Source organism: Myotis yumanensis, unplaced genomic scaffold, assembly GCF_028538775.1.
Source record: "Myotis yumanensis isolate MYYU_CA2020_CCGP unplaced genomic scaffold, mMyoYum1.0.hap1 SCAF_8, whole genome shotgun sequence".
In the NCBI taxonomy this organism is placed as follows: Eukaryota; Metazoa; Chordata; class Mammalia; order Chiroptera; family Vespertilionidae; genus Myotis; species Myotis yumanensis.
The window spans coordinates 46,131,579-46,159,546 of NW_027223759.1; the positions used below are offsets into that span (position 1 = coordinate 46,131,579).

Sequence of the window (27,968 nt, forward strand, 5' to 3'; positions counted from 1 at the left end):
TCTACCATTCAATAGGTATATGATGCTGGGGCAAGCTACCCATCCTCTCTGTGCCTCAGTTTTCTCATCTGCTGAATGGGAATAACAATAGTACTTACCTCATGGGTTTGTTGCATTAAGTAGTGTGTGTAGAATAGTACCTGGCACATAGTGCGATGTGTTTTCAAATATAAATTGTTTTCCTCTCTGAGTAACTCACATTGAATCAAGACCTTAATATTAGGAAGGAGTTCAAACTAATATGGATAAATTAAAGTACCTCTATACCAAATAAAGAATAATAAAATGCAGTTTTCTTCTTTATATTTCCATGCTATATAGTAATGAAAATATATGAAGATGAAACCATAGTAGCACCTTTCATCACCCATCTTCACATTCATCAGAGCTTTCTTCACTCGGCTCCTCACTGCTTTCTCCTTCACTCGCCCCGCTACTGTCTTCTTCACTATCTTCCTCACGATTTTGAGCTTTCTCTGCCACAGAAAGGAAGAGAATCACTTAATATGTTTCTTAACATTTTCACTCTTTTGAAAAATTGAAATTCTTCTTGCTTCTCCCTCCACTAAGAAATGTATATTTTGGGGACATGAGAACTGAGCTGAACTTTGTTAACTGTATAAAGGGTTAATGTAGTAGTACAAATAAGACTATATTCTTACTGGCATAAAGATGTCTGTGGACTGAAAGTAATTTTCCAACCAGATCTATAAAATATTTTTTTTATTATGAATGTAATTCTTAAACAGAATAGGATAATTCAGAGGGCACTGGCTTTCCTTGGAATTGTGGGATAGTCCCTTTAATACAAGGGGCAATTGGCATGTTCTATTCCCTCTGAAGACTGTCGTGCAAATGCCTGTGCCCAGGAAGCCCACTTTGTTTGGGTAGTTCCATCCCACAGAGAAAAGGAAGTCATCTTGACCATCCACAAAGGACAAGCTGGTTTCAATAACCATCCAAGATGACCATTAGCCTTTTCTTAACCACATCCTGAGGATGTACTTTGGCAATCTCCTGGGATAATGGGTTTTTAAATAAATAGTGACTGCTCATAGTTCTATGAGAAAGAATGAATTTCAATTTTTAAATTTACCCATCAGCAACATTTCTTCAATAAGTACTAAGAACTCCTTGGCCTCAGGATTTTCTGGTTCATAGATTAGGACTGAAAATAGACAACAGAGTGTGTGTTACTAATGGTCAAAATGTTTCAGCAAACAGGCTCCTCAGAATGAGAGTGAAACTGTCAATCAGAGTAAGGAAAAATGCACAAAAGCGATAAACACCAACAATTATACCATGGATGTATTTAAGTGCAAACAGAGAGTGATATAAAATAGTTTTAACAGCAGAAGAGAGGATAAGTTAACTAAAGTACAATAGGAAATATCCAAACTGAAGCAGAGAAATAAAAAGAAATGGGGGGGAAAACCAAAACAAACACAAAGCTGAGTATAAGATACATGTGGGACACTATGAAAACAAACTCTAATTTATGTATAATTGAAGATCTAGGAAGAAAAGAAAGAGAATAGAGTAGAAGTGATATTTTAAAAGATAATGGCTAAGAAAGGTAATGAAAACATCAACCCACAGAATTAAGAAACTCAGGAAACCTCTCAAGCCTCCCGTTGTATAAAGACAAAGAAAAACCACAACTGTCAAGTTAAACCACTAAAAACCAAAGATATAAAGAAAAAAAAAAGTTCGGTAATATTCTTCTACTCAAAAATGTCCAACGGTTTCCCACTCAGAGAAAAAGTGAAGACCCTAAGCTGTGAAAAGGTGCTATGTAATCTGCACAACCTTAACCCATGACCTCTGTGACTTCATCTCCTATCACACTTCCCTTGCTTATTTTCTCCAGTTATATGGTCCTGGTTGTTGTCAGGCACACTTGCCTCTCAGCACATTTGCTATTAGTCCCACCTGGAACTCACTTTTTCCAGATACCCACATGACTAGTTCCTCAACTTCAAGTCTTTCCATGCGGTCTCCCGGGACCATCCTATTTGAAACTGCTTTGCCTCCTCCCAGGACTTTTATTCCTTTGTTCCTACTTTATTTTCCTAGATAGAACCTATTATTTATGACACACTCTTTATATGAGTTTTATCATCTTCCTGATACTAGATATAAATGTGGGATCATTATCTGTTTTGTTGACTGCTATGTTTCCAGTGCCTGACATATGTAGGCACTCAAATATTGGTGGAATAATTGCATGTTAAATAAGGTTTGCTGCACTACCTGACAGCAATTACCCATTATCATAAAGGTAAGGATTTTGATTTACCTTCATGGTATTAGTGGTAATTAATTAGTCTTTTTTACTTGATCTCATACCAATCAACCTAATTTATTGTCAAGGAATCCCTGAGACACCATCAGGGAAATTCACTGGACTTAGGACAATCAAACCATCTTATATATTATGGAATGTATTTAGAAATAAAGAGAAGATTAGAAAACAGAAAGTATTTTGTACTTACTCATTTGACATAATTTTTTAGCCAAATGGTAGTCTTGGCTCATTTCTGCTCTTAGGAACTGGAAAACATTAAGAAATTCTCCAGATAAGTAATTTCAGAGAGAATTTAAGTGTCAATTGTATACTCCCTAGAAAATATTCTATTAATGATTAACTATTTTGCTTTTAACATTTACACATGTTTTTCCAGGAGTGAGTCTGTAATCAGTTAATCAATTAAGAATATTTAAGGACTTCTCATGGCAGGGCAACATATGTAGAATGATACCTCTACTTTTCTGCAGCCACACTATACATACACTACTGAACAATTTGAGGATACATAGGCTGATTCAACCGGAGAAGATAGTGAAGACATTAATCACTTTAATATTCTTTTGGTTCAGATACAGCTTTTACTTGTGAACTTAGTCCATAATTACATGATCATACTCAGTAAAAAAATGAAGATTTACAATTATGTATATTCATTACTTTTTAGTATTGCACTCATACCATTTTGCTTTTACTATTTTTAAAATATTTTTCTTGTTACAAAGTAATACATTTTTGTATGTAGAAAATTTTAAAGCTAAATATACTCATTCTGTCCCCAATTAAAAAGCTTCTATATTTCTACCATCCAGAGATGTTTATTTTTACATCTTTATACTGTTTCCACAAATGACCACATATTTACAAAAACTAGAATTGTTCAGTAACTTTTAAAAAAATACATCATGTTTATGTTTACATATCATGATCATTTTCTCCCATGGAATTAAATATCCTTATATGTTTTTTATTTACTTAGGCTGTAATTTACCAAACTAATATTTTATTATTAGTTATTTAAACTGCTTCCATTAAAAATAGCCTACACTTAGATAATTGTTCTTGCTTGTGTGTGACATCCTGAACCATATGTAGATACACTAGGTTTACTATCCAAGAGACATGAGCATCGAGTCATACAAAAAACAACTAAACAACAACAAAAACACTTCTCACACATTTCCATATTTGTTAATACCCAGGTGCCATTGTAAGAGGCAGTTCTTTACCAGTTTTCTAAGTTTCTTCCATGGGTATTAGATTATATTTTCCTAATATAAACAGAATTCTTCTTTCTATAAAAAATTTTCATCAGAATCCTTATTTATTCAGATCAATAATTGTCTTACATTTTTAAAAATTGATTCTTGTAAAAGGTTAAGGCGTTCATTTTCATTCCTATTTATAGTTTTCTTCCATTTTAATTATAATATCTAGTGTTTGATCTATGTCATTTTCTTCCAATATCTTGCTGTTAAATTGATATAATAATTTGGTTTGTACTTTGAATTATTAATTTGTTCCTTTAATTATTTTCTTTGTACTTTTCCTTATGTTTATTTTATTCTTTTTCTAGTTTTTGGTGTTAATATTTAGTTCATTTACTGTCACTCTTGAGTCATCATTATCATCAAAACGTTTGAAATTTCAAGCATTTTTCAAATGTTTTAATATTTAGTGTTATGGTTATAACTGTTTTTAAGTGTTATAAGTTTAAATGTTTAATTCATGTGTCACTTAGAAGAATATCTTTTAGTTTCAAGTAATTGTTATTGCACTTATTTTTATTATGTTTATATTTTTTAAATCCTTATGGAAAATTTAAATATACACAGAAGTAGAGGAAATTGTAAAAGAAATATATGCTCCCAATTCTTACCTTTAAAAATTAACATTTTACCAATCTGGCTTTATCAATATCACTGCATAATCTTTTGCCCCCTCTGCCTAGACTATTTAAAAGTAGGTTATAGATAACACCTCATTTCACTTTGATTAAAAAGCCAATCACATTATTGCTATCACACCAAACAAAATTAACAAGAATTTCTTAATATCAACTAATATCCAGTCTAGTTTTTTAAACATCAGTATCTGCATTTATTTATTTTTAAAATATATTTTTATTGATTTCAGAGAGGAAGGGAGAGGGAGAGATGGAAATATCAATGATGCGAGAGAATCATTGATCAGCTACTTCCTGCACACCCATACTGGGGTTTGAGAAACCTGGGCATGTGCTCTGACCAGGAAGAGAATCATGACTTCCTGGTTCTTAGGTTGACGCTCAACCACTGAGCCACGCTGGCCGGGCTCCAGTCTATTTAATGAAGTGTTATATTAATAATATTAGCTTCCAAAAATAAAAGGTGCATGGGATCCATTTCAAAAACTCCTTTACATTGATCTATTTTTTATTTGCATTGATCTATTTTATGTTTTGAATATAAACATATTTTCTTTAATAATTCAAAAGCCAGTGAAATTAAGAAACTCATGCAATGGATATTTGGATAAAGACTTTCATGAAAGTTATTTAAGAGTTCAAACTTAAGCTGAAGACAGGTTTTATTTATTTATTTTTTTAAGTGTATATATGTACTACCACTTTCTTTTTTTAAATATATTTTATTGATTTTTTACAGAGAGGAAGGGAGAGGGATAGAGAGTTAGAAACATCAATGAGAGAGAAACATCAGCTGCCTTCTGCACACCTCCTACTGGGATGTGCCCGCAACCAAGGTACATGCCCTTGGCCGGAATCGAACCCGGGACCCTTCAGTCTGCAGGCCGACGCTCTGTCCACTGAGCCAAACCAGTCAGGGCTGAAGACAGGTTTTAAAAAATTGGTTGTATATTAAATTATTTGTGACATTCAAAATAAAGAAATGCTTAAAAAAGTAACTAAAAACATGAATTTTGATGTAATCCTGACTGGAGAAAAAAAAATCCAGTTATAAAAGTCATTTTAAAGACAAATTGGGAAGTTTCAATTTGAATATAATATACTTTATTACAGCATTATTGATAACTTTCTTAGATGTGATAAGGGTATGATGTTAATTTGAAGAATGAATTATTCTTAAGAGGCCCATGCTCAAGTTTTAGGGGTGATGTTTTATATTGTCTGCAACTTTCAAATGTTTTTGCTAAAAATATATATTTAAGCTATATATTTATACCTTATCTATCAAAAGACCGAGAAAACTTAATAGAAACTGATATAGAATTGACAAAAATGATAGCATAGTAGGCAAACATGTTAAAGTAGCTCTTATAAATATATGCCATATGCTCAAAAGTAGAGGAAAATATGAACATATGGAGAGAAATGATACAAAATATTTAAATAAAACTTCTGGAGATGATAAATAGAATGTTTAAAATGAATATAGGTTATATTCTCATATATTAGAGAGAGAGAAAGGGAGGGAGGGAAGAAGGATGGGATTAACAGCAGATTATAATTGCAAAGATCGTGAATTTGAAGATAGCAATAAAAATTTCTTAAATGAAATAGAGTACAGAGGAAAAAAAGGAGCATCAGTGACCCTTGGGACAATATTTCGTGGTCTAACATATGTGTAATTATAGCCCAGATGAAGAGAGCAGGGGTCAGAAAAAAATATTTGAAGATTTAATTGAATATTTTCCAATCCTGGTGAAAACTATAAACGGATAGATCCAAGAATCTCAATGAACAGAAGAATCAAGGCACATCATAATCAAATTGCCAATAATAATAATACAGGTGAAAACAATTAAAAACAGACAAAATGACATATTATAGTGTAGATTACTAATGATAACGATAATAACAGACATCTTTTCTGAAACTATGCATCTTTCAGAAAGCAGTACAGTGGGGCCTTGACTTACGAGTGTCCCGACTAACGAATTTTTCGAGATACGACCGTCTCTCGGCTGATTTTTTGCTTTGAGTTGCGAGCTAAAATTCGGGTTACCAGCCAGCTTCAGATACCCCACCACTAGTTGGCGCAGCGAACGTCACAGTGAACGCCACAACATCAGCCCAGCATCACGTGTCTCACTCGTTCACTTTAAGATTTGACATACGAGTAATTTGAGTTACGAGCTCCGTCACAGAACGAATTAAACTCGTAAGTCAAGGCCCCATTGTATTAGACAGTGGAATAACCTTTCAAATTATAGGAAATAACCTGGCAACCTAGAATTCTCCAATTAACCTATCTTTTTAAAAAGGTGAAATTAAGACTGTTTCAGACAAACAAAAGGTGAAAGAATTCACTGTCAGCAGAATTGTCCTATAAAATATACTGAAGGAAGTTTTTAAAAAAATTTCTTTATTATTGAAAGTATTATATATGTCCTCCTTTTCCTCCATTGATCCCTTCTAGCCCACATCTTTCCCCTACCCCAGGCCTTCACCATCCTATTGTCTGTGCCAATGGGCTATGCCTATATGCATACAAGTTCTTTGGTTGATCTCTTCCCTCCCACCCACCCATAACCACTGAAAGAGGTTTTTTGTGTGTGTTTTTTCAGGTAAAAGGAAAATATCAGATGAAGAGTTGGACCCTCACAAAGCTATAAAGAACACCAGAAATGGCCCTGGCTGGTGTTCCTCAGTGGTTAGAGCAACAGCCTGTGAACTGAAGGGTTATGGATTCAACTCCTGGTCAAGGGCACCTACATCAGTTGCAGATTCACTCCCTGTCCCTGGCTGGGGAGCATGTGGGAGGCAAGCAGTCGATGTGTCTCTCACATCTCTTTCCCTCTCTTTCCCTTCCTCCTTTCCTCCCTTTCTCCTCCCTCCCTTCCATCTACTCTCTCTGAAAAGCAATGGAAAAAAATATCCCCAAGGTGTGGACTGAAAAAAAAAGAACACCAGAAATGGTTCCAAAAAAGATATATCTTCTGCTCTGCAGGTGTGGTCCATTTGGTTAAGCATTATCCCATGCACAAGGTTGCTGGTTTGATTTCTGGGTCAGGATTCATGGCCAGCCCACTAGGGGGAGTGCAAGAGGCAGCTGATGGATATTTCTCTCATTGATGTTTCTCTCTCCCTCTCTCTGAAATCAATAAAAACATATTTGGGCGGGGGGGGGGGGGGAAGATATCTTCCAATTTAAGAAATCTCTTTATAAGATATTTGACCATTTAGCACAGCCGGTGTGGTTCAGTGGTTGAGTGTCGACCTACGAACCAGGAAAGCATGGCTCAGTTCCCAGTCAGGGCACATGCCTGGGTTTTGGGCTCGATCCCTGGTGGGGAGTGTGCAGGAGGCAGCTGATCAATGATTCTCTCTCATCATTGATGTTTCTATCTCTCTCTCCCTCTACCTTCCTCTCTGAAATCAATAAAAATATTTTTAGAAAAAAGATAATTGACCATTTTTAAAACAAAAATAATAACAATGCATGTGGAACTTATAACATATATAGAAATAAAATGTTTGACAACAATAATAGCAAGGATGAGAAGGGGACAGGAAAATGTACTATTATAAAGTTTGTACAATATACATGAAGTTGTGTAATATTAAGTAATGGTAGACTGTGATACCACAATAAGTAAAATTGTTTTGTTCTCTACGGAATTATCAGTAAATGTACATTTTTTTTCCTGTGATATTTCAGGCTTCAATGCCTTTGCATATGCTGTTTGCGGTGTCAGGAATGCCTTCTCCTCTTATTTACCCTTCTTTTCCTCCTTCCTTTAAGTTGTTAAGATGTATTCAGTTCTCTTCCTTTTATCCCATTTCTCCTGTTTCTTTTCTTAATTACTCACTTAATCCTCTGTTCCCAGAGAATTTCATAAACACTTCTACTAGCACATATTTCATTATAAATTATATTATATAAATAATATGTGCATGTTAGTTCTCAAAGGTGGGACCTGTCTTTATTTCTACACATTCCCAGTAACTAGCATGGTGCCCATGGTTTATGTACAAAGCATTCCTCTAAACAGTGCTAGAAGAGTTTTATACCAAATCTACTCTTATTCCTGCTCCTTTTACCAGAATACTGTCAGTCAATTCTAGAATCTTCTCTCACTGCTCCCTTGGTGAAGGTTGTAAGAGAGATGAGTAGCTAGGTAAGCATCTGTACATGGCAAGGATCTTTTTACTATTTTTTAAATCCTCAAGGCTATATAATATTTAGTTATTTTAATATTTTTAAGATTCTTAAATTATAATGCACAAGTAAAGCTTACTTCTGCCATTAACTCTAATGGGGCACGAGTGTCCTTTTTTGGGCCACTGTCTTCATTACTTTCATCACTGGTGTCATCTTCACCATCATCTTTTGTTGACTTGGACAATTTATCATCAATAACCTGAAGGCAATTTTCATTATTTTTCTCCTGCTTTGCAATGACTTCATTTTTGCCCACCTCACCTAAAACAACATACATAATTAATCAATAAATATTAAAAAGTTCAAAAATTTTAAATGCTTACTCCTAAATGACAATGTAACAAGCGTACATGTTGTTTATATGGCTTTCTGTTCTGGAGTTTTGTGTGTTTTATTTTTTCTTGACTAAACAGCACTGGTTTCCATTTTCAAAACAGGTAATAAAACTGTCAAATGAAAGAGGAAAAAACCCAAATCTATAACAATGAGTTGATGCTAATGTTAACTGTTTGGTGCTTGAAATTTTAATAAATAGAAAATATTTTTTGTTTATAAAGAATAATTTCAAGAAAAAGGAAATTAATGCTATTCTACCTCCAGAAACATATTTCTTTTTTATTCTTATAGAAGGTAAATACAAAATACAGAGCTTGAGAGTAAAAGTAAGGCTGGAGAGGCTGAGAAGCAAATAGTCCTTCTTAGGTCATGTCACTCCTTGGTTACTTGAGAATAAAGTTCTCTCTCTCTCTCCCTCAACACACACACACACACACACATACACACACACACACAGAAGAAACACACGTGGAATATTCTAGATATAACCAGAGGTTACATAACATTATTAATGATTTTCCTTAATGTTAAGTCAAACATAGATGACCCTACAATTAAAACTAAGCACCACTGAGTGACTACCCATTTAGTGCCTGGCACTATGCTGAGTCCCAGTTTCATAAAAATGAATGGTCCCTGATCTGAGAGTACTTGCAAAAAACTCTAACTGGGGAGTCAGAAACATATGGAGAATTATAAAAGAGTACGGAAGAACAGTGATGAAGATGTGTGCTAGGGAAATGGGAGAACAAAGGAGTGCCACACCCCAGTCTGGGGAGTGGTCAGGAGCTGTCCAGTCTGAGTGGATCAGTTTTTCCCGGGAGAGGGGACAACATGAGCCAATACAGAAGCAAGAATGTGTGTGGACTATAATCACTCTGATGCTGCTTAAGGGTCAAGGTTAAGGCTGAAATGGTGCCAGATGTGGCTGGAAGTGTAGGTAGTGGCTAGATCAGCCGTGGGCTGGATCCGGCCCGTTTGAAATGAATAAAACTAAAAAAAAAAAAACCGTACCCTTTTATGTAATGAAGTTTAATTTGAATTTATATTAGTTCACATGAACACTCCATCCATGCTTTTGTTCCAGCCCTCCGGTCCAGTTTAAGAACCCATTGTGGCCCTCGAGTCAAAAAGTTTGCCCACCCCTGGGCTAGATGGATAATGGAGAGTCTTGTAGACCTGAAGCCTTGGGGACTATCTTAAGAATGAAGGGGCTACTAATGAAAGATTTTATGTAAGGAAACAAGTATGATCAATTTTGCACTTCTGAGGGAAAACTTGGAGAGCACGGTAAAAAGTGTATTTGAGGGAAGACAAAAATAAAGAGTAAGGGGAGAGATTAGAGTTGTCTTTTAAAAATCGAGATAAGAGACATGACAGGGCACTCACGGTAAAAAGTGTATTTGAGGGAAGACAAAAATAAAGAGTAAGGGGAGAGATTAGAATTGTCTTTTAAAAATCGAGATAAGAGACATGACAGGGCACTGGTAAAGTAGGGATGGAGCGTAAGTGATAGATTAGAGAAATATTTAAGAGGTAAAATCTCTATGGTACAAACTATTGGAACACTTTCCAAACTTCAGTAATTCTTATACTATCTTCATCCATTTTTATATATATATATATATCACCTGTACTAATTAATATTCTCCTTTGAATGTACTTTTATAACTTATATACTTTGTTAGATCATAAATATCATCCATGAAACTGATGGATTAATAAAAGTAACATATAATAATCCTAACACATTATATCCAATTACTCTTCTAAACACTACATATATTAACTCATTTTGTCTCAACCCAAAGAGGTTTTACGTTTATTTCATGCATATATGAAACTGAGGGACAGAGAGGTTAGATAATCTGCCCAGCTTCACACTGCTAATTAAATGGTAGATCTGGGAGTTAATTAGACTCCAGAGTACATATTATTATTATTATTTTTCAAAATATATTTTTATTGATTTCAGAGAGGAAGGGAGAGGGAAAGATAGAAACATCAATGAGAGAGAATCATTGATTGGCTGCCTCCTGCACACCCACTACTGAGGATTGAGCCTGCAACCTGGCATGTGCCCTTGACCAGAATCAAACCCAGGACTCTTCAGTCTGCAGGCTCTATCCACTGAGCCAAACTGGCTAGGGGCATATTATTAACCACATCTTATATTATTATTTTTCCCAACACACATGAAAATATACTACTATTAAAGTAATTTTTAAAAAAAGTTTCCTATGTGTTTCCTAAATGTATCTCTTTGGGAAACACTATTGAGTGAGCTTATAGGACTCCTTTGGCTCTATGGATACCTCTCTGTTTCACACTAACTTGTGCTACATCATTCCTTTCTTGTCAGATTTTGAATATCTGGGAAGTCTTGTGAGATGCCTTTTGGAGCTACTCTAAATAACATAGAAACACTTGTATAGAACGGAGAAAATGAGGAAATCTAGGAGAGCTTAAGAGAAAACAATGTTAAGAGAACACAAACTAAAAAAAAGTCTTTCCAAGAGTAGGGTGGCTTGGCTACCTGATTCTGTGTCCTTTGTGGTGTCCATCAGCTCACAGCCACTCTGATCTCCCAGTGTGTATCCAGCCTGTTCATTGACTCATCACACTGATGTCATCAGGGGAAGATCAGAATAGGGAATTCAAGGCTGTGTGATGTCACAGGAACTGTCTCACCTCAGTTAATTCACAAACACACACTGAGCTTCATGAGAGAGGTTTCCTGATCCCTAGATCTAAGGTAGTCCTCTCCCAGGGGCCATTTATTAACATTGTAACATCCATCACAACCTGACATTGTGTTGCTTTTTTGTTTGTATTTGTTTTATATTGTTTATTGATTTTTAATAGTTGGCTGTCTATCTCCCACTAGAATGTAAACTTCATAAAGGCAAGGACCTTGCCTATTTGCTAACTATTGCATCCACAGCTTCTAAAGCAGTGACCAGCACTCAATAAACCATCATTGAATGAATGGAACTTGTTTGCTTTCATTAGGTATTTTAATTCATTCTAAAATTTAATACTCTATTACTATCATTTCATATAATATTTTTCCATAGATCCTACACCTGACTGCATATCAGAATCATATGTTACATCAATTTGAAAAAGTACCAATTCCCATGATCCTCCCCAGACCTATAGAGTTGTCAACATCCCAAAGGTCATGGTGAAAGAAGGCAAATTAGAAGCAACAGTTGATCTAAAAAAAACCCAAGGAGAAATCAAGATGGCGGCATAGGTTAACGCTGGAGTTTGCTGCCTCGAACAACCACTTCAAAAATACAACTAAAAGATGGAACGGACATCATCCAGAACCACAGGAAGGCTGGCTGAATGGAAGTTCTACAACTAGGAGGAACCGAGAATCAGAGGAGGCGCAGTGCTGAAGTAAAATACTAAGGTGCGGAGTGCGCGCGGCGCGGGCTGGTGGCTGAGGGCGCGGTTGTCTGTTTCAATCCGGAGGGAGCCTCAGACTCAGAGCTCCAGATCCGGGCGAGTCTCTAGGGACCCAGACTCAAACGGGAGAAGCAGGACTGTCTGGCTACGGTCCCTCCAAGGTTTGCAGCGGTTGCTGGGACAGAGAGGCAGAGCCCCTGGGGACGGACTGAGAGCAGCCATAACTGCTCCCTCCTCCACCCTGTTGATCCCGTGGGACCCGCCCCGCTCAAGCCCTGCACAGAGGCATTTGCCGGATAGCCTCAGGCAAAGGCTAGATTAGCACCTCCCTAAAGGGCACAAGTTCTTCCACTGCAGACACAGCTGGTTATCACAGCCAGTCGGCCTGGAGGTCAAATCCCTCTAGTATTAACTACAACAATCAAGGCTTAACTACAACAAGACTTCGCACAAAGACCACTAGGGGGTGTACCAAGAAAGCGTAAAAAATGCGGAGGAAACAGGACAAAACTATCAAGGGAGGATATTGAGTTCAGAACCACACTTTTGAGGTCTCTCAAGAGGCTTCTAGAGTCTGTCGATAAACTTGATGAGATGTACAGGAAATCTAATGAGACTCTCGATGGTGTGATAAAGGACCATCTAGAAAGTAAGCATACACTGACTGAAATAAAGAATATTATACAGACTCCCAACAGCAAACCAGAGGAGCGCAAGAATCAAGTCAAAGATTTGAAATGCGAAGAAGCGAGAAACACCCAACCAGAAAAGCAAAATGAAAAAAGAACCCAAAAATACGAAGATAGTGTAAGGAGCCTCTGGGACAGCTTCAAACGTACCAACATCAGAATTATAGGGGTATCAGAAGATGAGAGAGAGCAAGATATTGAAAACATATTTGAAGAAATAATGACAGAAAACTTCCCCTACCTGGTGAAAGAAATAGACTTACAGGTCCAGGAAGCACAGAGAACCCCAAACAAAAGGAATCCAAAGAGGACCACACCAAGACACATCATAATTAAAATGCCAAGAGCAAAAGACAAAGAGAGAATCTTAAAAGCAGTAAGAGAAAGAAACTCAATTACCTACAAGGGAATACCCATACGACTGTCAGCTGATTTCTCAACAGAAACTTTGCAGGCCAGAAGGGAGTGGCAAGAAATATTCAAAGTGATGAATAGCAAGAACCTACAACCAAGATTACTTTATCCAGCAAAGCTATCATTCAGAACTGAAGGTCAGATAAAGAGCTTCACAGATAAGGAAAAGCTAAAGGAGTTCATCACCACCAAACCAGTATTATATGAAATGCTGAAAGGTATCCTTTAAGAAGAGGAAGAAGAAGAAAAAGGCAAAGATACAAATTATGAACAACAAATATGCCTCTATCAACAAATGAATCTAAGAATCAAGTAAATAACCTGATGTACAGAATGAACTGGTGATTATAATAGAATCAGGGACATAGAAAGGGAATGGACTGACTATTCTTGGGGGGAAAAGGGGTGTGGGAGATGCGGGAAGAGACTGGACAAAAATCATGCACCTATGGATGAACATAGTGGGTGGGGAGTGAGGGCGGAGGGTGGGGTGGGAGCTGGAAGGAGGGGAGTTATGGGGGGAAAAAAGAGGAACAAATGTAATAATCTGAACAATAAAGATTTAATAAAAAATAAAATAAAATAAAAAAATCCCAAGGAAAAAAAATAAATAAATAAAATAAAAAAATAAAAAAAACCCAAAACCAATTGTTATTACCTGTGCTTTCTTTTAAGAAGGAAGTTGACCATAGCTTTGACTGTAGATTTGTTTCTGTATCTTTATGTTCAATACTCTTTGAAGATACTCTATTTTCAGTATTCTTTAAAAAGACCTTATTTTCAATATTTTTTGAAGAGACTTCCTTCCTAAATGTTAAAGTAGACAGTCAAAATACTTTCCTAGGTCAAAATTATGTTTAAGGCTTTATTTGGGTACACACACACACACACACACACACACACTTATTTAATATAAGCACAAAGTATAATACACTAATAATAAACTAAATAGCTAAAATGCAGTATCTTCTTTGTGGGAAAGCATTAAAAATAATTTTTACTGGTGATTAAAATTCTATTTCTGCTAGGCATTTGCCATTGTGTAATGATTCTTAGAATGTTTTCACTATTCTTTAACACAGAGCATATAAGCAGTCAGTACGAGTGTCTTTGGCACATCATATATATATATATATATGTTATATATATATAACAAAAAAAAACCATTTAAGGAATACTAGCCTTTTTTAAATGTTGTAAATCCATTCTTACCATTGCTAAATGCTACAGTATGGAGAGAGTGCAACACTAATGTTAATCTTGGTCGTAATATAAAGTAGCCTGCTTTTTCATTAAGTAGCTGAAATAAAATGGGTTCTCTCTCGCCGGAACTGGTTTGGCTCAGTGGATAGAGCGTCGGCCTGCGGACTGGAAGGTTCCAGGTTCAATTCCGGTCAAGGGCATGTACCAGGGTTGCGGGCATATCCCCAGTAGGAGGTGTGCAGGAGGCAGCTGATCGATGTTTCTCTCTCATCGATGTTTCTAACTCTCTAACTCTATCCTTTCCTCTCTGTAAAAAATCAATAAAATATATTTAAAAAAAAAAAAATGGGTTCTCTCTTAGCCTCTAAGCCTGAAACCTCATGTCAGTAAACAATGCACTGAGACAGAGGATTCATGTGTGGTGCACTCTGTTTACAAAGACAGGCACCCAGGCTGGTGGAAAAATGACCCCAAGTCTTTTTTCCATAGTTTTAAGATTCTTTTAATGTGTCTCCTTTACCAAGTTTAAAAATTAAACTTTTAGTTTGCATGGAAAGATATAAAGTATTACCGCCCCCCCCCCCCCCCGAAGTTATGGTGGCTTTCTATTTTATCCCATTGAAATGTGAATCCAGAACATTAGTACTGTAGTTAAGTTAGTGGTCTTGTACAGTGATTTAGCAAAGAGGCTGAACAGCTTGTTATATTCTTAATACAATGGGATGGAATGGAATCTTCACTTCCCCAGTACATGCTGCTAAAGTAAGTCCTCTCCCTGGTAACACAAAATACACAGCAGCCCTAGCTGGTCTTGCTCAGTGGATAGAGTATTGGCCTGTGGACTGAAGGTCCTAGGTTTGATTCCAGTCAAGGATACATATCGGGTTGCAGGCTTGATCCCCAGTGCGGGGCATGCAGGATGCAGCCAGTCAATGATTATCTCTCATCATTGATGTTTCTCTCTATCCATCACCCTTCCTCTCTAAAATCAATAAAAATTAAAAAACAAAAAAATGCACAGCAAAAATTATTTACATTTATCTGCCTCTGCCCTCAATTTTCTATTGCAAAAGAAAACATCTAAGAAGAAACTCTACATGTGAAAAGTTGAGAAGTCACTTAAACATTCAATTTCTAGCATGGTGATCTCATTATTATACCAAAGGTCATTACAAGTGATTACTAGAATTTATTTGCTCTAATAACTAATCTAGGTGAAAGGCCTTAACTGCCTACCTCCCCCCCCTTACAAATTATAGTATTTTGTTGGATCCAAAATACCATATATTTATTAGACTACCATTATTTAAGAAAAAAAAGCGTTGCCAAGTTTAAGATGCCATCAATTGTAAAAGATGTTAAACTATGATGAAAATATGTGTACATATTTTAAATATGAAATATGTTACTTATAATTGACTAAGAAAATTTAGCTAGTATAGTTTTGGGTACTTGCTCTTTAAATAGTATTAGTGACACATGGAGAAAGCCAACATATTCAATGTAATAAATGGGATATTACTATTTGGAAGCATTAACATGCCATAAAAATACATATGAGAATTGGTGCCAAATCCTCATTTTAACAATAAAATATGAATTACCTTTCTGCTCACTTTCTGTAGTCTTTCTCATATGCAGTTTTAAAGACTCAAAGGCCCAAAGGCCAATCTCCTCTTCAACTGTAATCTATTGATTTTCATTTGCTAAAGTGATGTTATTTATGGTAACAATGCCCCTAACCACTAAAAAATGTAGATAACCAGTATACTCTAAAAGATGTGTTATTTAAATAGTTATAATTAAGGAAAGATTCAAATTTTTACTTTATGTAATATCCTTTGGAAATGGAAGATATTTAATTTAGTATCTGCTAAGGTTAGAGAGTTAGTCAAGTTAGATATCTCACTGGAGGGTATTTATGCTAAAGGATAAATTACCCAGGTTTTAGAATTGCTTTTTAAGAGCACTGGGCATATTTATGGAATGCCTCCAAATTTCTATTGGAATTAACAAATTTTTTTCAGGAAGTTTATATTTTAAACTTTGTTTTAAAATGATTTATAATTTGTCAAAAATGGGCCTAAAATGAATTAAAACTTACTTTTCTAAGAATGTCTTAGTTATATTTAGAGAAACTTGTGTTGCTGACATATAAAGTTTGCTGGCCAATTCCTGGTCTTGTCCTTAAAGTGTAAAAATGGGAACTAAAAAATAACTTATTCACTTTAGAAAAGATAAAACATGTAATTATGGAATAACAGACATATAGTGTTTTCAGCTCAGAGCATTGAGTGCAGTGGGTCTGCTTCAGCCATTTCCCACTCACATCTTTAAGTATGCTCAGAAGCTTGACCAAAAAACCCAACAGATCAAAGGTCCAAGACCTACAAAACTTTGTTCAGCATTAAAGATATATTTTACCTTTACTACTGAAAAGTTTGTTAATTAAGTGCAATTTGTTGAGTGGACAAAATCTCTCACATGGGTCTATGGGGAAAAAAGGAAATGATAAATGTGAGTTTTATGTGCAGAGTTTGAAATTCATGGTTTATAGAGTCCTTGCAGCTCCATGAAGAATCAACCAGATTAAGGCAAAGAACTGGTGGGAAAAGAAAAGTTCTTATTTTCCTCTAACCCAAGCTAGATAGGATCTTATGGCAAATTCCACTTGCCAGCCAGATTACCGAGCCAGTAGGGGTTGGAAAGTGGAATCTGAAGCTACACTGAGAAAATTCATCAACTTTGCAGTTCAGTCACACTAGTTCCCAAACAAAGGTTCCCACACTAGCTCCCACACGATTTTCTATTTTCTTGCTCATTTTTTTTTTTCCAGGACTGATCCTGTTTGCCTTCAACTCTGGGTAAGGAACCTGAAGTGACAACGCCACACAATGGTGAGGCTTAATGGCTACACTAACTATCCACTTCAAACAACCAAACCAAACCTAAATTCTTCTCTGCAAGCAAATTTAAGGAAATGTTCTCATCTTACCCTTTCAAAAAACAGTTTGATGAGCTGATGCAATTATTAATGAGGTCAAGGGAAAAAGCAGGCACTCTGCTTTTCTATTTTGCCCTGGTTGCCTTTGATTATCCCTGGGGTATAACTATTTCAGGGTGTGGATCACTCCCAATCCAATTCTAACATTGCTTATCACAGTCTCAGAACACAGGGCTCGCAGTAGACAAAACAATTTATTTTCATTAATGACCTATTAACTTCTGTTACTATTACTGGAAGTTATATTTCCCTCAAAGACTACTAAAATTGTCTTAGACTTTTTAATTTAAATGTTTTCAATGATGTAATCTATATACACTAGTATAAAAGCCAAGAGAGCCCTAGCCGGTTTGGCTCCGTGGATAGAACGTCTGGCTGTGGACTGAAGGGTCCCGGGTTCGATTCCAGTCAGGGGCACATGCCTGGGTTGCAGGCTCGATCCCCAGTAGGGGGTGTGCAGGAGGCAGCCAGTCATGATTCTCTATCATCACTGATGTTTCTCTCTCTCTCTCCCTCTCCCTTCCTCTCCGAAATCAATAAAAATATATTTAAAAAAGTAAAAAATAAAAATAAAAGCCAAGCAAAGGGAATGATGAAATGATCAGAATGACTGGTCACTATGGCGTGCATTGCGCCGGCCAACCAGCCCAATTGAGGCCCCAATCAACACCCCTCCAACCTTCTGAATCCCCTCCCCCCCTGGCTGGCCCAGCCCCTGATCGCCGCCCCCCGCCCCCGATCAGGGGTGGGGCCGGCCAGCCAATCTCCTGCATCTCCCCCGCCCCCCCCCCCCCCCCCCCCCCCCGCCCAGCCTGGCCCCAATCAGCTCCTATCGCGGAGGGCCGGCTGGACCCCACCTGTGCACAAATTCGTGCACTGGGCCTCTAGTAGGATATAAATATATATATATATATATATATATATATATATATATATATATGTATATATTTAACAGAACATTTATTTTTTCTGGTTGTCCATAATATTTAATCTGAAGTATACAGATTCTCATCATTGATCTGCTATACATTACTCTCCCTTTAATATAAGAATATGCATTTAATATATAATTTACAACAAAGCAAAGGTGGAATCTAATTTTAATTTTTAGGTTTGATAGTATGAAGTTAAAATATATATTGCATAACATGAAATTTTTCCCAGCCAAAATATTCACAATAAGCCAAAATAATATTAATTTGAATAGAATCCCACCAGAATGGTGCTTACAAACCTGTCAATAATTGATCTCTATAAATGTGTTTTATGACCAGCTTTCAAAATGTAATTTTTCATAGACTAAATGATAGAATATTTTTTTCAGGTGGTAGCAGATGACCATATCAGGAAGGGCTTTGATAAATGAGCAGAATCAGCTACTTAATCTTTAGCTACTAAGCTTAAACTGAACTATGACTCTTTTTATCACTAATCTCTTCATCTACTTGGGGTATTAATGTATTTTCCTTATTTACTAGTAATGAATCATCTCATAGTAAATAAAAAATCTGTTTATAAAAATTCATTTAAAGAGATATTCTGAAAGAAATGAGCAAGTATCAAAGGGAAATAGAAATGAGCAATGAGGCCCTAGCTGGTTTTGCCCAGTGGATAGAGCACTGGCCTGCAGACTAAAGTTGTCACGAGTTCGATTCCAGTCAAGGTCAAGAGCACATACCTCGGTTGCAGACTCCATGCCTGCCCTGGTCCCTGCCCTGGTCGGAGTGCATGGGGGAGGCAATCAATCGATGTGTCTTTCTCTCTCTGTCTCCCCCCCTCTCTTCCACTCTCTCTAGAAAAAGAAAAAAGAAAAAAGAGAAATGAGCAATGAGAATTACATAAGTACAGAATCCTTGGCATTTAAGCATTTTAAAAAAGTGAATATTATCTATATCTCTACAATTTTATGAAAATTCATGTTTCATTTTAAATGTCCTTTTATCTAGTAACAATTGCTTTGACTGAAACCAAAGCCAAAGTGCTAATCCATGTACTTCTGGCCTTTCAAATTTAATTGGGTGACAAATGATTATATTATCTAATTCTAATTGCTCAAAAGGCATGTGATAGATCAGTGGCACAACCAGAGACATTTTCTTACTCTGACATTGTTTCATTTGGTTCAATCATCACTTTTTCTGAAAGAGAAGAAAAAAACACTCTCAGTATTTTATCAATAGTGATGTTCCTAACAGAAATTCCTGACTGGCAAATATTTAGGCATTTTTTGAATGACAGACAATATAATAAAGGATTAATTGCTAAGTATTTCAACCAGACTCAACCATTCCAGTAAATTATCTTCTTAATATTTAAGACAAAATGTTATTTAAACATATTCTTTTTTAAGTAATAAATCACTTACCCTTTGGAGCAACCACCAGCAACTTGCCATTCTGTCTATATTTTGGAGCCTAAAATAGAAGCAGAAATAAAAACTAGCATTATCATTATTATTTTCATTTGCTGTATTTGAAATGATTTATTCATAGTCTTATATAAACATTTCTGTTATTTAGGCTAAAAGGTAACTTTACCCTAAAGCAATTATTTAAAAAACTACATAAGTTGATGGTAAAACAGAACTACTAGTAAAGTATCCTTAAAAAGCTTGTGTACTCTTACCTTTACAGCATTTGTCTTATCTAGATAATTCCTGCAAAAACCAAAATATTTATTTCATAAGTCTTTGAACAATTGTGTAAATTTAGAATCAAAATAAAATAGAATGCAGAACTCAGTTTGTCAGTAGAGTATTAAATATGTATATTGTTTTTTGTATTTGGTATAGATTATTTCCATCCTAACTGGAAAACCTCATTTTCTGGATGATGAAACTAAATTAAAAAAAAAAGTATATAGAAATTAACCCTTTGTCCCCTTTTACCTTGGAGTCTATGCAAAAAGAGTTATAGCAATAATTTTGCATGTTAGAAAAGTGATGGATTAAATAAGCCACTAACTCTGCTACTATTTGATTTTATAAAGCCTGGTCTCTAGCCCTAGCTGGTTTGGCTCAGTGGATAGAGCAGGGGTGGGCAAACTTTTTGACTCGAGGGCCACAATGGGTTCTTAAACTGAACCGGAGGGCCGGAACAAAAGCTTGGATGGAGTGTTTGTGTGAACTAATATAAATTCAAAGTAAACATCATTACATAAAAGGGTACGGTCTTTTTTTTTTTTTAGTTTTATTCATTTGAAATGGCCGGATCCGGCCTGCGTGCCGTAGTTTGCCCACGGCTGGGATAGAGTTTTGGCCTGCGGACTGAAGGGTTCCAGGTTCGATTCTGGTCAAGGGCCCATACCTCAGTTGCAGGTTCCTCCCTGGCCCAGGCCTTGGTCAGAGCTTGTGCAGGAGGCAACCAATCAATGTGTTTCTCTCACATCGATATTTCTCTGTCTGTCCTTCTCTCTTCCACTCTCTCTAAAACTCAATGGGAAAAATATCCTTGGGTGAGGATTAAAAATAACACACACACACACACACACACACACACACACACACGGTCTCTAGATCTAGATACAAATACAATCAATAACAGATTAAGGATTCACCTTTCCTACTGAGCTGACCCTACAAATTATTAAATTCATCTTGGCTCATATTTACACCAGCTTTTGTCTCCCCCACTTCAGCAAAACAAGACGTGAGCCAAACTGCCTGCCAGATTTCAGTTCATCCATATTATGAAAAACACCTTTATAGAGTGCATATAAGCCAGAAGAAGATACTGCATTTCTAATAAAATATTATTTCAATAAAAACATTTAGAAATTAACCTTTGATTTTTCTCTAGACAAGTAATTCTTAAATTATAAATTCCCTTATGTTTATTAACACTTATAAGTTAAAATGTTTTTTCTGTGAAGTTTTACCTTTCCTAAGTTAGCCTCTGTAGACTGATTTTCCTACAAGTTAGCCTTTTATGTACTTGCATAAATTTCATTCTAATTGCAGGGAGAAAAATCAGCTCATACGGTTTTTTATGTTTGAGAGAGGACACACCTAAACTTTGCATAGGTAACAATTCGCTTGTCCCCAAATCCTAAGCCAGACTTCTCAAATTATTATTAGTAGTACATACCTAGGGATTTCTGGAATACAAAATGTAGGGCCAGATCTGTGGACAATAAAAGAAAAGCTTCATTATTTTGCATTAAGTTTTTCTCTTTTTAAATCCAGCTCCCTCACACTGATCTGTACTCCTGAATACATCAGTAGTATGTAAACTTTTGCCTCGAGCTTTGTTTTCCGGACAACCCTAACCAAGCCAGACATTGTTATTAATTTGACTAGTGGCCCGGTGCACGAAATTCATGCATGGTGTTGGGGGAGGTGGTCCGTCAGCGTGGCCTGCACCTTTTCCAATCTGGGACCTCTCGGACATCCCTCTTGCAATCCGGGACTGCTGGCTCCTAACTGCTCACCTGCCTGCTGGCTTGTTCGCCCCCAACTATCCCCCCACGCTGGCCTTCTTGCCTCCAACTGCCCCCCCACTGCCAGCCTGATTGCCCCCAACTGCGGCCCCCCCTGCCGGCCTGCTCATGCCTAACTGCCCCCCCACACCCGCTGGCCTGATCACCCCCAACTGCCCTTCCCTCCTGGCCTGATCGCCCCTAACCTCCTCTGCCTCGGCCCCGCCACCATGGCTTTGTCCAGAAGGGCGTCTGGAAGGTCTCCCGGTCTAATTAGCATATTACCCTTTTATTAGTATAGATTATCCCTCTGAGAAGCTCACAGAGAGCTAAAGTACACCAGAAAAGCAAGGCATCTTTTGGGGGAAAACAGTCATAGAAGACTAAACTCTAGAATAAGTGAAAGATTTTCCTCCTAATTCTCTAGGGTAGTAGGCAGCGCTCAGAACTTGAAACAATACAATGAACCAAATAAGGCCTTAACAAAAGAAATCTGGGATGGCCTCTCCTGAGAAATACTTCCACTCCACAGATTTCCACAATCCTGTGTTGCCATAGTCTGCCTGGGTAGGATTATGTTTAGAGTCCTCCTCTCCTTTCTAGCTCCAGGATCTTTATGATTGCTACCGTCCAACCTTTTACCTGGATGGAGACATCAGTGCATATAATTCTTCTCCCATTTTCACCTGGTAACAGAAAAACATAGGTAGGGTGGGCAGATCCTATCTCTTGACGGAAATGCAGGCTCTCCTAGGTCTGACTTTATCATTGCCTAGGAAGTGTCCATTTAATCTCCTTTCATAAAATTTAATTCCTAGGGTTCAGAATAATACTCAAGAGTTGGGCTCTTGAGTGACAGAGACTGAATTCACATCCCAGTTCTGCCATGTGTCATGTAAGCTTGAGTAAGTTACTTCACTTCTCCAGGTCTCAATTCTTCCATCTGTAAAATGGGGATCACAATGGTGCCAACTTCACTGGATCATTATAAGGATTATATAGGATGATCTGGGTAAAGTTGCAGGAAGCCACCCACTGTCTTCACTATCAGAGAGGTGCAAACAAGGATCCCGGAACCCTGGTGAACCTTGAACCCATGGCAAGGGCCAGAGTTATACATCGATTATCTAGTCCAGACAATGGGGGCTCAAGTTATTTCCTGATCAAATAGTCTCAGAGTAAATCCTTCTAATATTTACCGGCCTTTAAGATGGTCTGTCTGCTACCGCAATTGCCTGCCTTACTAAGGTCTTTATGTGTATCCAAAATTGAATAAAAGGCTGGCGAGGCCTGGGCACCGGGGGAAGTCTTTCCCCTTGAATTGGGCTTGCCCGCCTGGCCCCCCAATATTTCCAAATGATCTCTTGTCTCATCTCTTTCATTTGCATGCGGCCTCTCCTCCAGATCCTGAACCCTGAACCACGTGGGACGTGGGGGAACATACACATAAAGTGTGTATCACAGTGCAGGGCACATTGGAGGGACACTGAAGAAACTACTCAATGTTTTATCTAAAGGGAAAACTGGAAAGATGTTCTATGGGGCTGGTTAAGATTGCTTAGGGAAACAAAAGGGAGGCTTTGCTGTCATCGAGACAAGCAGATTAACTCTGAAGACTTTTAATTAATTAATTTAAAAATCACACTAGCCCCAAAGTTTAGAAAGTTCATTGACTCAAGGAAAAAAGCAGCGTAAAAACACAGGTAAAGGTAAAGCAGCCGTGACAGGCTGAGCAGAATGAGGTGCAGCTACTGTACAGGTAATATATATTTTTCAAATAACTATCAATATGCAAAATATCTCTGAAAGGAAATGCTTTCAGAAAATAAATGATAATATTGGCTGACTCTGGGGATGGCTGCAGGACTGGGGTAGGAATTTTTTACTTTAGGTGCATTAGTACCTCTTGAACTTGGAAAAAAATAAATGTATTATCTATTTTAAAAAATACAATTTAAAATTTGCAATACCATTTGCATCTCTATGTTTATCCCTCTCTCACAGGCATGTGAACCAGGTGCTACTTCAATTCTCTTCTCTACCCAGTGGTACCTGTTCAAACAGGGGTCCTGGTATCTAGAAAGAATGGTATACAGGTGCACACTTGTATATTCATTACTATTGGTTATGGTTAATGTTAACATCACAACATTCATTTAATAAGCCATTTGAGTTTCTACCAAGTACACCTTCTGGCTTTTGGAATGTGGGAAAACTCTCCTGATGTCTTTCAACAGTCCCAGTGGTAATGGGAACAACAGTGATGACAGGTACCAACTTTCATGTTACAGTCAATGTCTATTTGAGACAAACCTTTGATGAGCAGCTACTATATGTCATATATACCTGTGATAAGCCCTGGGGATACAAAAGAAGCTCATAATATTATAGGGGACAGACCTATATATATGGGACAGACCAAACTTCAAAGTAGTATACTAAATCCTTCCCTCTAAGAAGCTCTGATGTACTTTTCCACACTGCCTGAACAGGATCAATTAAATCCCTTATTTTAAGCTCATGGGCTGGGGATATCCAAGGGGGTCAGCAAGCAGTGGAGGCAGAATTGGAAAGATAAAGGAAGAGAAAGTCTAATAATCAGAGCAGTCCCGGATCAAGCTTGAGGCCTGTTCTCTGGATTTGCTATATTCTTTCAGGTATAATTTCTTTAAGTATCCCAAGAATACAGTATTGTCTACTGATAGCCTCTTCCTCCTTATGTGGTTAAAAGATCCAGCCCATCTGAATATAAGAGTAGGCACTGTCCTAAGACACAGCAATCATAGTAATTTATAAGCTAACAGTAACAGGACCAAGGGGTGAGCCTGTGATCCAAGCTAAGCTCATCACAACTTTTCTCTGAGATAGAGGTAGAAGAATATGAATCTAGAGCTCCCAGTAGGCATGGTTCTAGCCTTTAGGAAAAAAAGTGGCCTGAGAGTGAAGCAGAAGGTCCAAAAGATAATCAGGGATAAGAAGAGGAAAGAAAGAGAGAGAGGAGAAAGGAGAGAGGAGAGAGGAGAGAGAATGAATGATGTTTGAGTCCCTGCTTCCAGTTCAACCTCTGTCTTTACCACAGGCCAATTAATTTCTCTTTTTGCCGAAATAAGCTGGAGCTGATTTTTAACATCTGAAGCCAAAAGAGACCTTGACAAATATGGCTCCTACTTCTTGAAACAAAAGTAGGCTAACACACCTGATACCATGTAATAAGAGCTACATATTAGAATTTAGGTAACCTGAGGGAGCACAGAGGGAGAAGTGATGAATTCTACCTGTTAAGGGAAGAAAGACTGAGTCAGGTTTCACTAATAAAGCTGGCATTTATTTAACCAAGTCAAGACCAAGTAGTCAACAAAAGGGGAAGAGAAATCCGGCACTGTGTTAAAGAATATCAATAGATGAAATAAAAAATGTACATGGAAGCACATTTTAAAAGTCATTAATTGCCATGTGCTAAGAATTTTGGGCTTTAATCGGTAGGTAATGGAAAGCAAATCAAGTCAAGCCTTTGAAATTCTGTTGAGGGTAAACCTGAGACAGAATGGAAGTGCTCATTTCTAAAAGAAAGGGCTTAGTTTTTGTCTTCTTAGCTATATTTGTCTAAGTTGCAGAAACCCTGCTCTAGTTAGTTTAGGAGACAGAGGGAGAGGAAGGAGAAAGGGGGAAGAGGGGAGAGGGGGAGAAAAAGGCATTGGCTCCTAAAATCCAAGAGTTGAATACCCAAGCTATGTGGAAGTCAGGACACAATGGATACAACTGTGTTCAAGGGGGGTAGGTTGGCACTTTCCCTTGTTCATTTCAGCTTCTCCCTGCATGTGGGTAGGTCTCTCTCTCTCTCTCTCTCTCTCTCCAGATTTTCTGCACATGGTACAGATCAGGGCTCCCAGAAATTCTCGAGTTATATGTGATAGTTCCAGCTGTTAAGGAAAAGTTGACTGTCAACAATAAACAACCCCAGTCAAGGTCCCAATTAGTTTAGAAAGGTTTTTGTATGTTTGTTGCTATAAAGAACAGATTATCTCAGGCGACCTTTAAAAAAAAAACTCTAGTGTCTAGTGCACTACATGTGATGTAACTGGTGCTCAATACTTAAGTATTTGTTGAATGAATGGAATGGGAAGAAAGGAAACAAGAAAGCAAAAGAAAAGAATGTATTAAACTAGCTTCACTGTCCAATATGGTAGCCACTAGTGGCTACTGAGCACTTGAAATGTGTTCATTTCACATATGCGCACTGGACAATAAAGACTTAGTAGCAAAAAGAGAATGTAAAAGGTCTCTACCTCCTCTAAGTAAGTGTTCACAGCAGCTATTAAGGCCAAATAGGTTTTATTTGGATTCTACAGGTTAAACAAAAAAAATAACTTTTATGAAATGAGTCACCAACATTAAAAATTCAGATTTCACAAAATCCGTATTTTAGGTTTTTCTTGTAATATTGGAAGACATCTTTTCTTCATCCCACTTGTGCAATTATTTTACCCTTTTGTGCTATTTGTTTTTATAAGCTATCTTGTACTCTACTAGGCAAGGAATGAATTACTAAATAGCTACATGTCCAGGACTTGCAATGTGGAGAGGAGACGCAGAGCTGATTAAGCACCATCCTCCGTCCCAGAAGAACTTAATGAGGAAACATAAAAGGACTATTTCATTGCAGAGCTCAACTGTGTATAAAATGGTGTCAATGATCATCTGTTGCTCACATTCATATTTAAAAGTGACTACATATAAATTCTATATATTTCATTTACAACATAATACAGTGCCCAGCTTCTGGAGTCAGACTGCCTATGTTCAAATCCCAGCAAAACCTTGAGCAAAGTTCCTTAACCTCTCTATGATTCACTTTCCTCAACTGTAAAATGAGTATAAAAATACTACCTACCTCATAGGATTATGAGGGTTAATATAAATAATAAGTATTAGTGGCACCTGTAATTATAATTATTACAACTCCTCCTCCTCCAGTTACTATTACTACTATTACCCACAGCCTGTCAGGGACAGTCCTGAAGGTGAACTCTGACTTAGGGAAGACAGATCTAAGTGCACAACAGAGACTGGATGGGGCAAAGGAGGGGAAAAGCACTGATAACCCAGCTCCAAGGTGGTAAGCAGGAAGCTCTGAATTCTGGAGTGCAGCAGTGGGATTGCTACAAAGGTGTTGGAATTCAACTCTGGCAAACTCTTAACACTTAAAGAGCAGTGTTGTTCTTTTCCTGAGATTAAAAAACACAAAACTTCATTTAGTAAAAAATAAAAATAACAAGGTAGATTTGGGGAACATTGTATTTGGTTTTCAGGAGAATGAAACAAATATATTTAAAAAAACATTTTCAGTGTCTTTTTCAGACTTATTAAAAAAAACCCAGTAACTTCTGGGATAAGAACAGATTCATCCATGTGTTAATTTACGCCCTGTGTGAATTTAAATGCCGCCGGGCGCAGGGGAGAACAGTTTAAGGCAGCAGTCAGAAAGGCTTCACTATGACCAGAAATCTCAGGTCGATGTCGTCATCTCAAGGCTGAAGACGGAACCTTACAAGGGATCCGTTGTCCAAGCCCCTCATTTTACGAAAGATGAAAAGAAAGCCCGCGGACGTTAAATAATTCGTCCAAATTCCACCGAAACTTTTTATGGCTGCGCAAGTTACGTCTAGAGAATAATGACGTCTTAACTGTAGCAGCGAGTGCTTGCTCCTATTGGCCATTAAGCAGTTTCCAAAAATAAATAAATAGTAAATAGATATCTAAATAAATAAGGATAAAACTTTAGTAGAGGACCAAAGGAAGTAGCGGAAGCCTTGAGATGAGACGTTGCAATGTTCACGGGGGCGGGAGGGGGGGAGGGAACCAGCAGGCGGGAGTCCGCAGGCCGGAGCTGGCGGCGGGTGTGCCCGCGGGACAGCGCCGCCGTCGCTCTCTCTCTGGACACTAACGTCCGCCTCCGGGGCCACTTCGGACAGCGAGGCGCCTCCAGCCGTGCGAGCGGGTCCTACCTTCTCGCGTGCCGCCGGGCAGCCGTGGGGCCGCACAGCCCAAACCTGGAG

At 37.5% G+C, this 27,968-nt stretch overlaps 1 protein-coding gene across 1 annotated transcript; it reads right to left on the reverse strand.

Annotated features, from left to right (window-relative positions):
* Positions 1–283: 283 nt before the first annotated feature.
* Positions 284–27,967, reverse strand: ERICH2 (glutamate rich 2). The gene is made up of 12 exons (XM_070422780.1): positions 27,918–27,967; positions 22,555–22,598; positions 21,582–21,617; positions 20,122–20,152; positions 19,862–19,910; positions 19,598–19,634; positions 19,175–19,288; positions 13,948–14,096; positions 8,510–8,694; positions 2,496–2,553; positions 1,097–1,168; positions 284–476 (listed from the first exon to the last, which is right to left on the reverse strand). Exons 2-12 carry the CDS (start codon positions 22,590–22,592, stop codon positions 364–366), a joined length of 882 nt encoding a protein of 293 aa, XP_070278881.1. The 5' UTR covers positions 22,593–22,598; positions 27,918–27,967; the 3' UTR covers positions 284–363.
* Position 27,968: the final 1 nt, after the last annotated feature.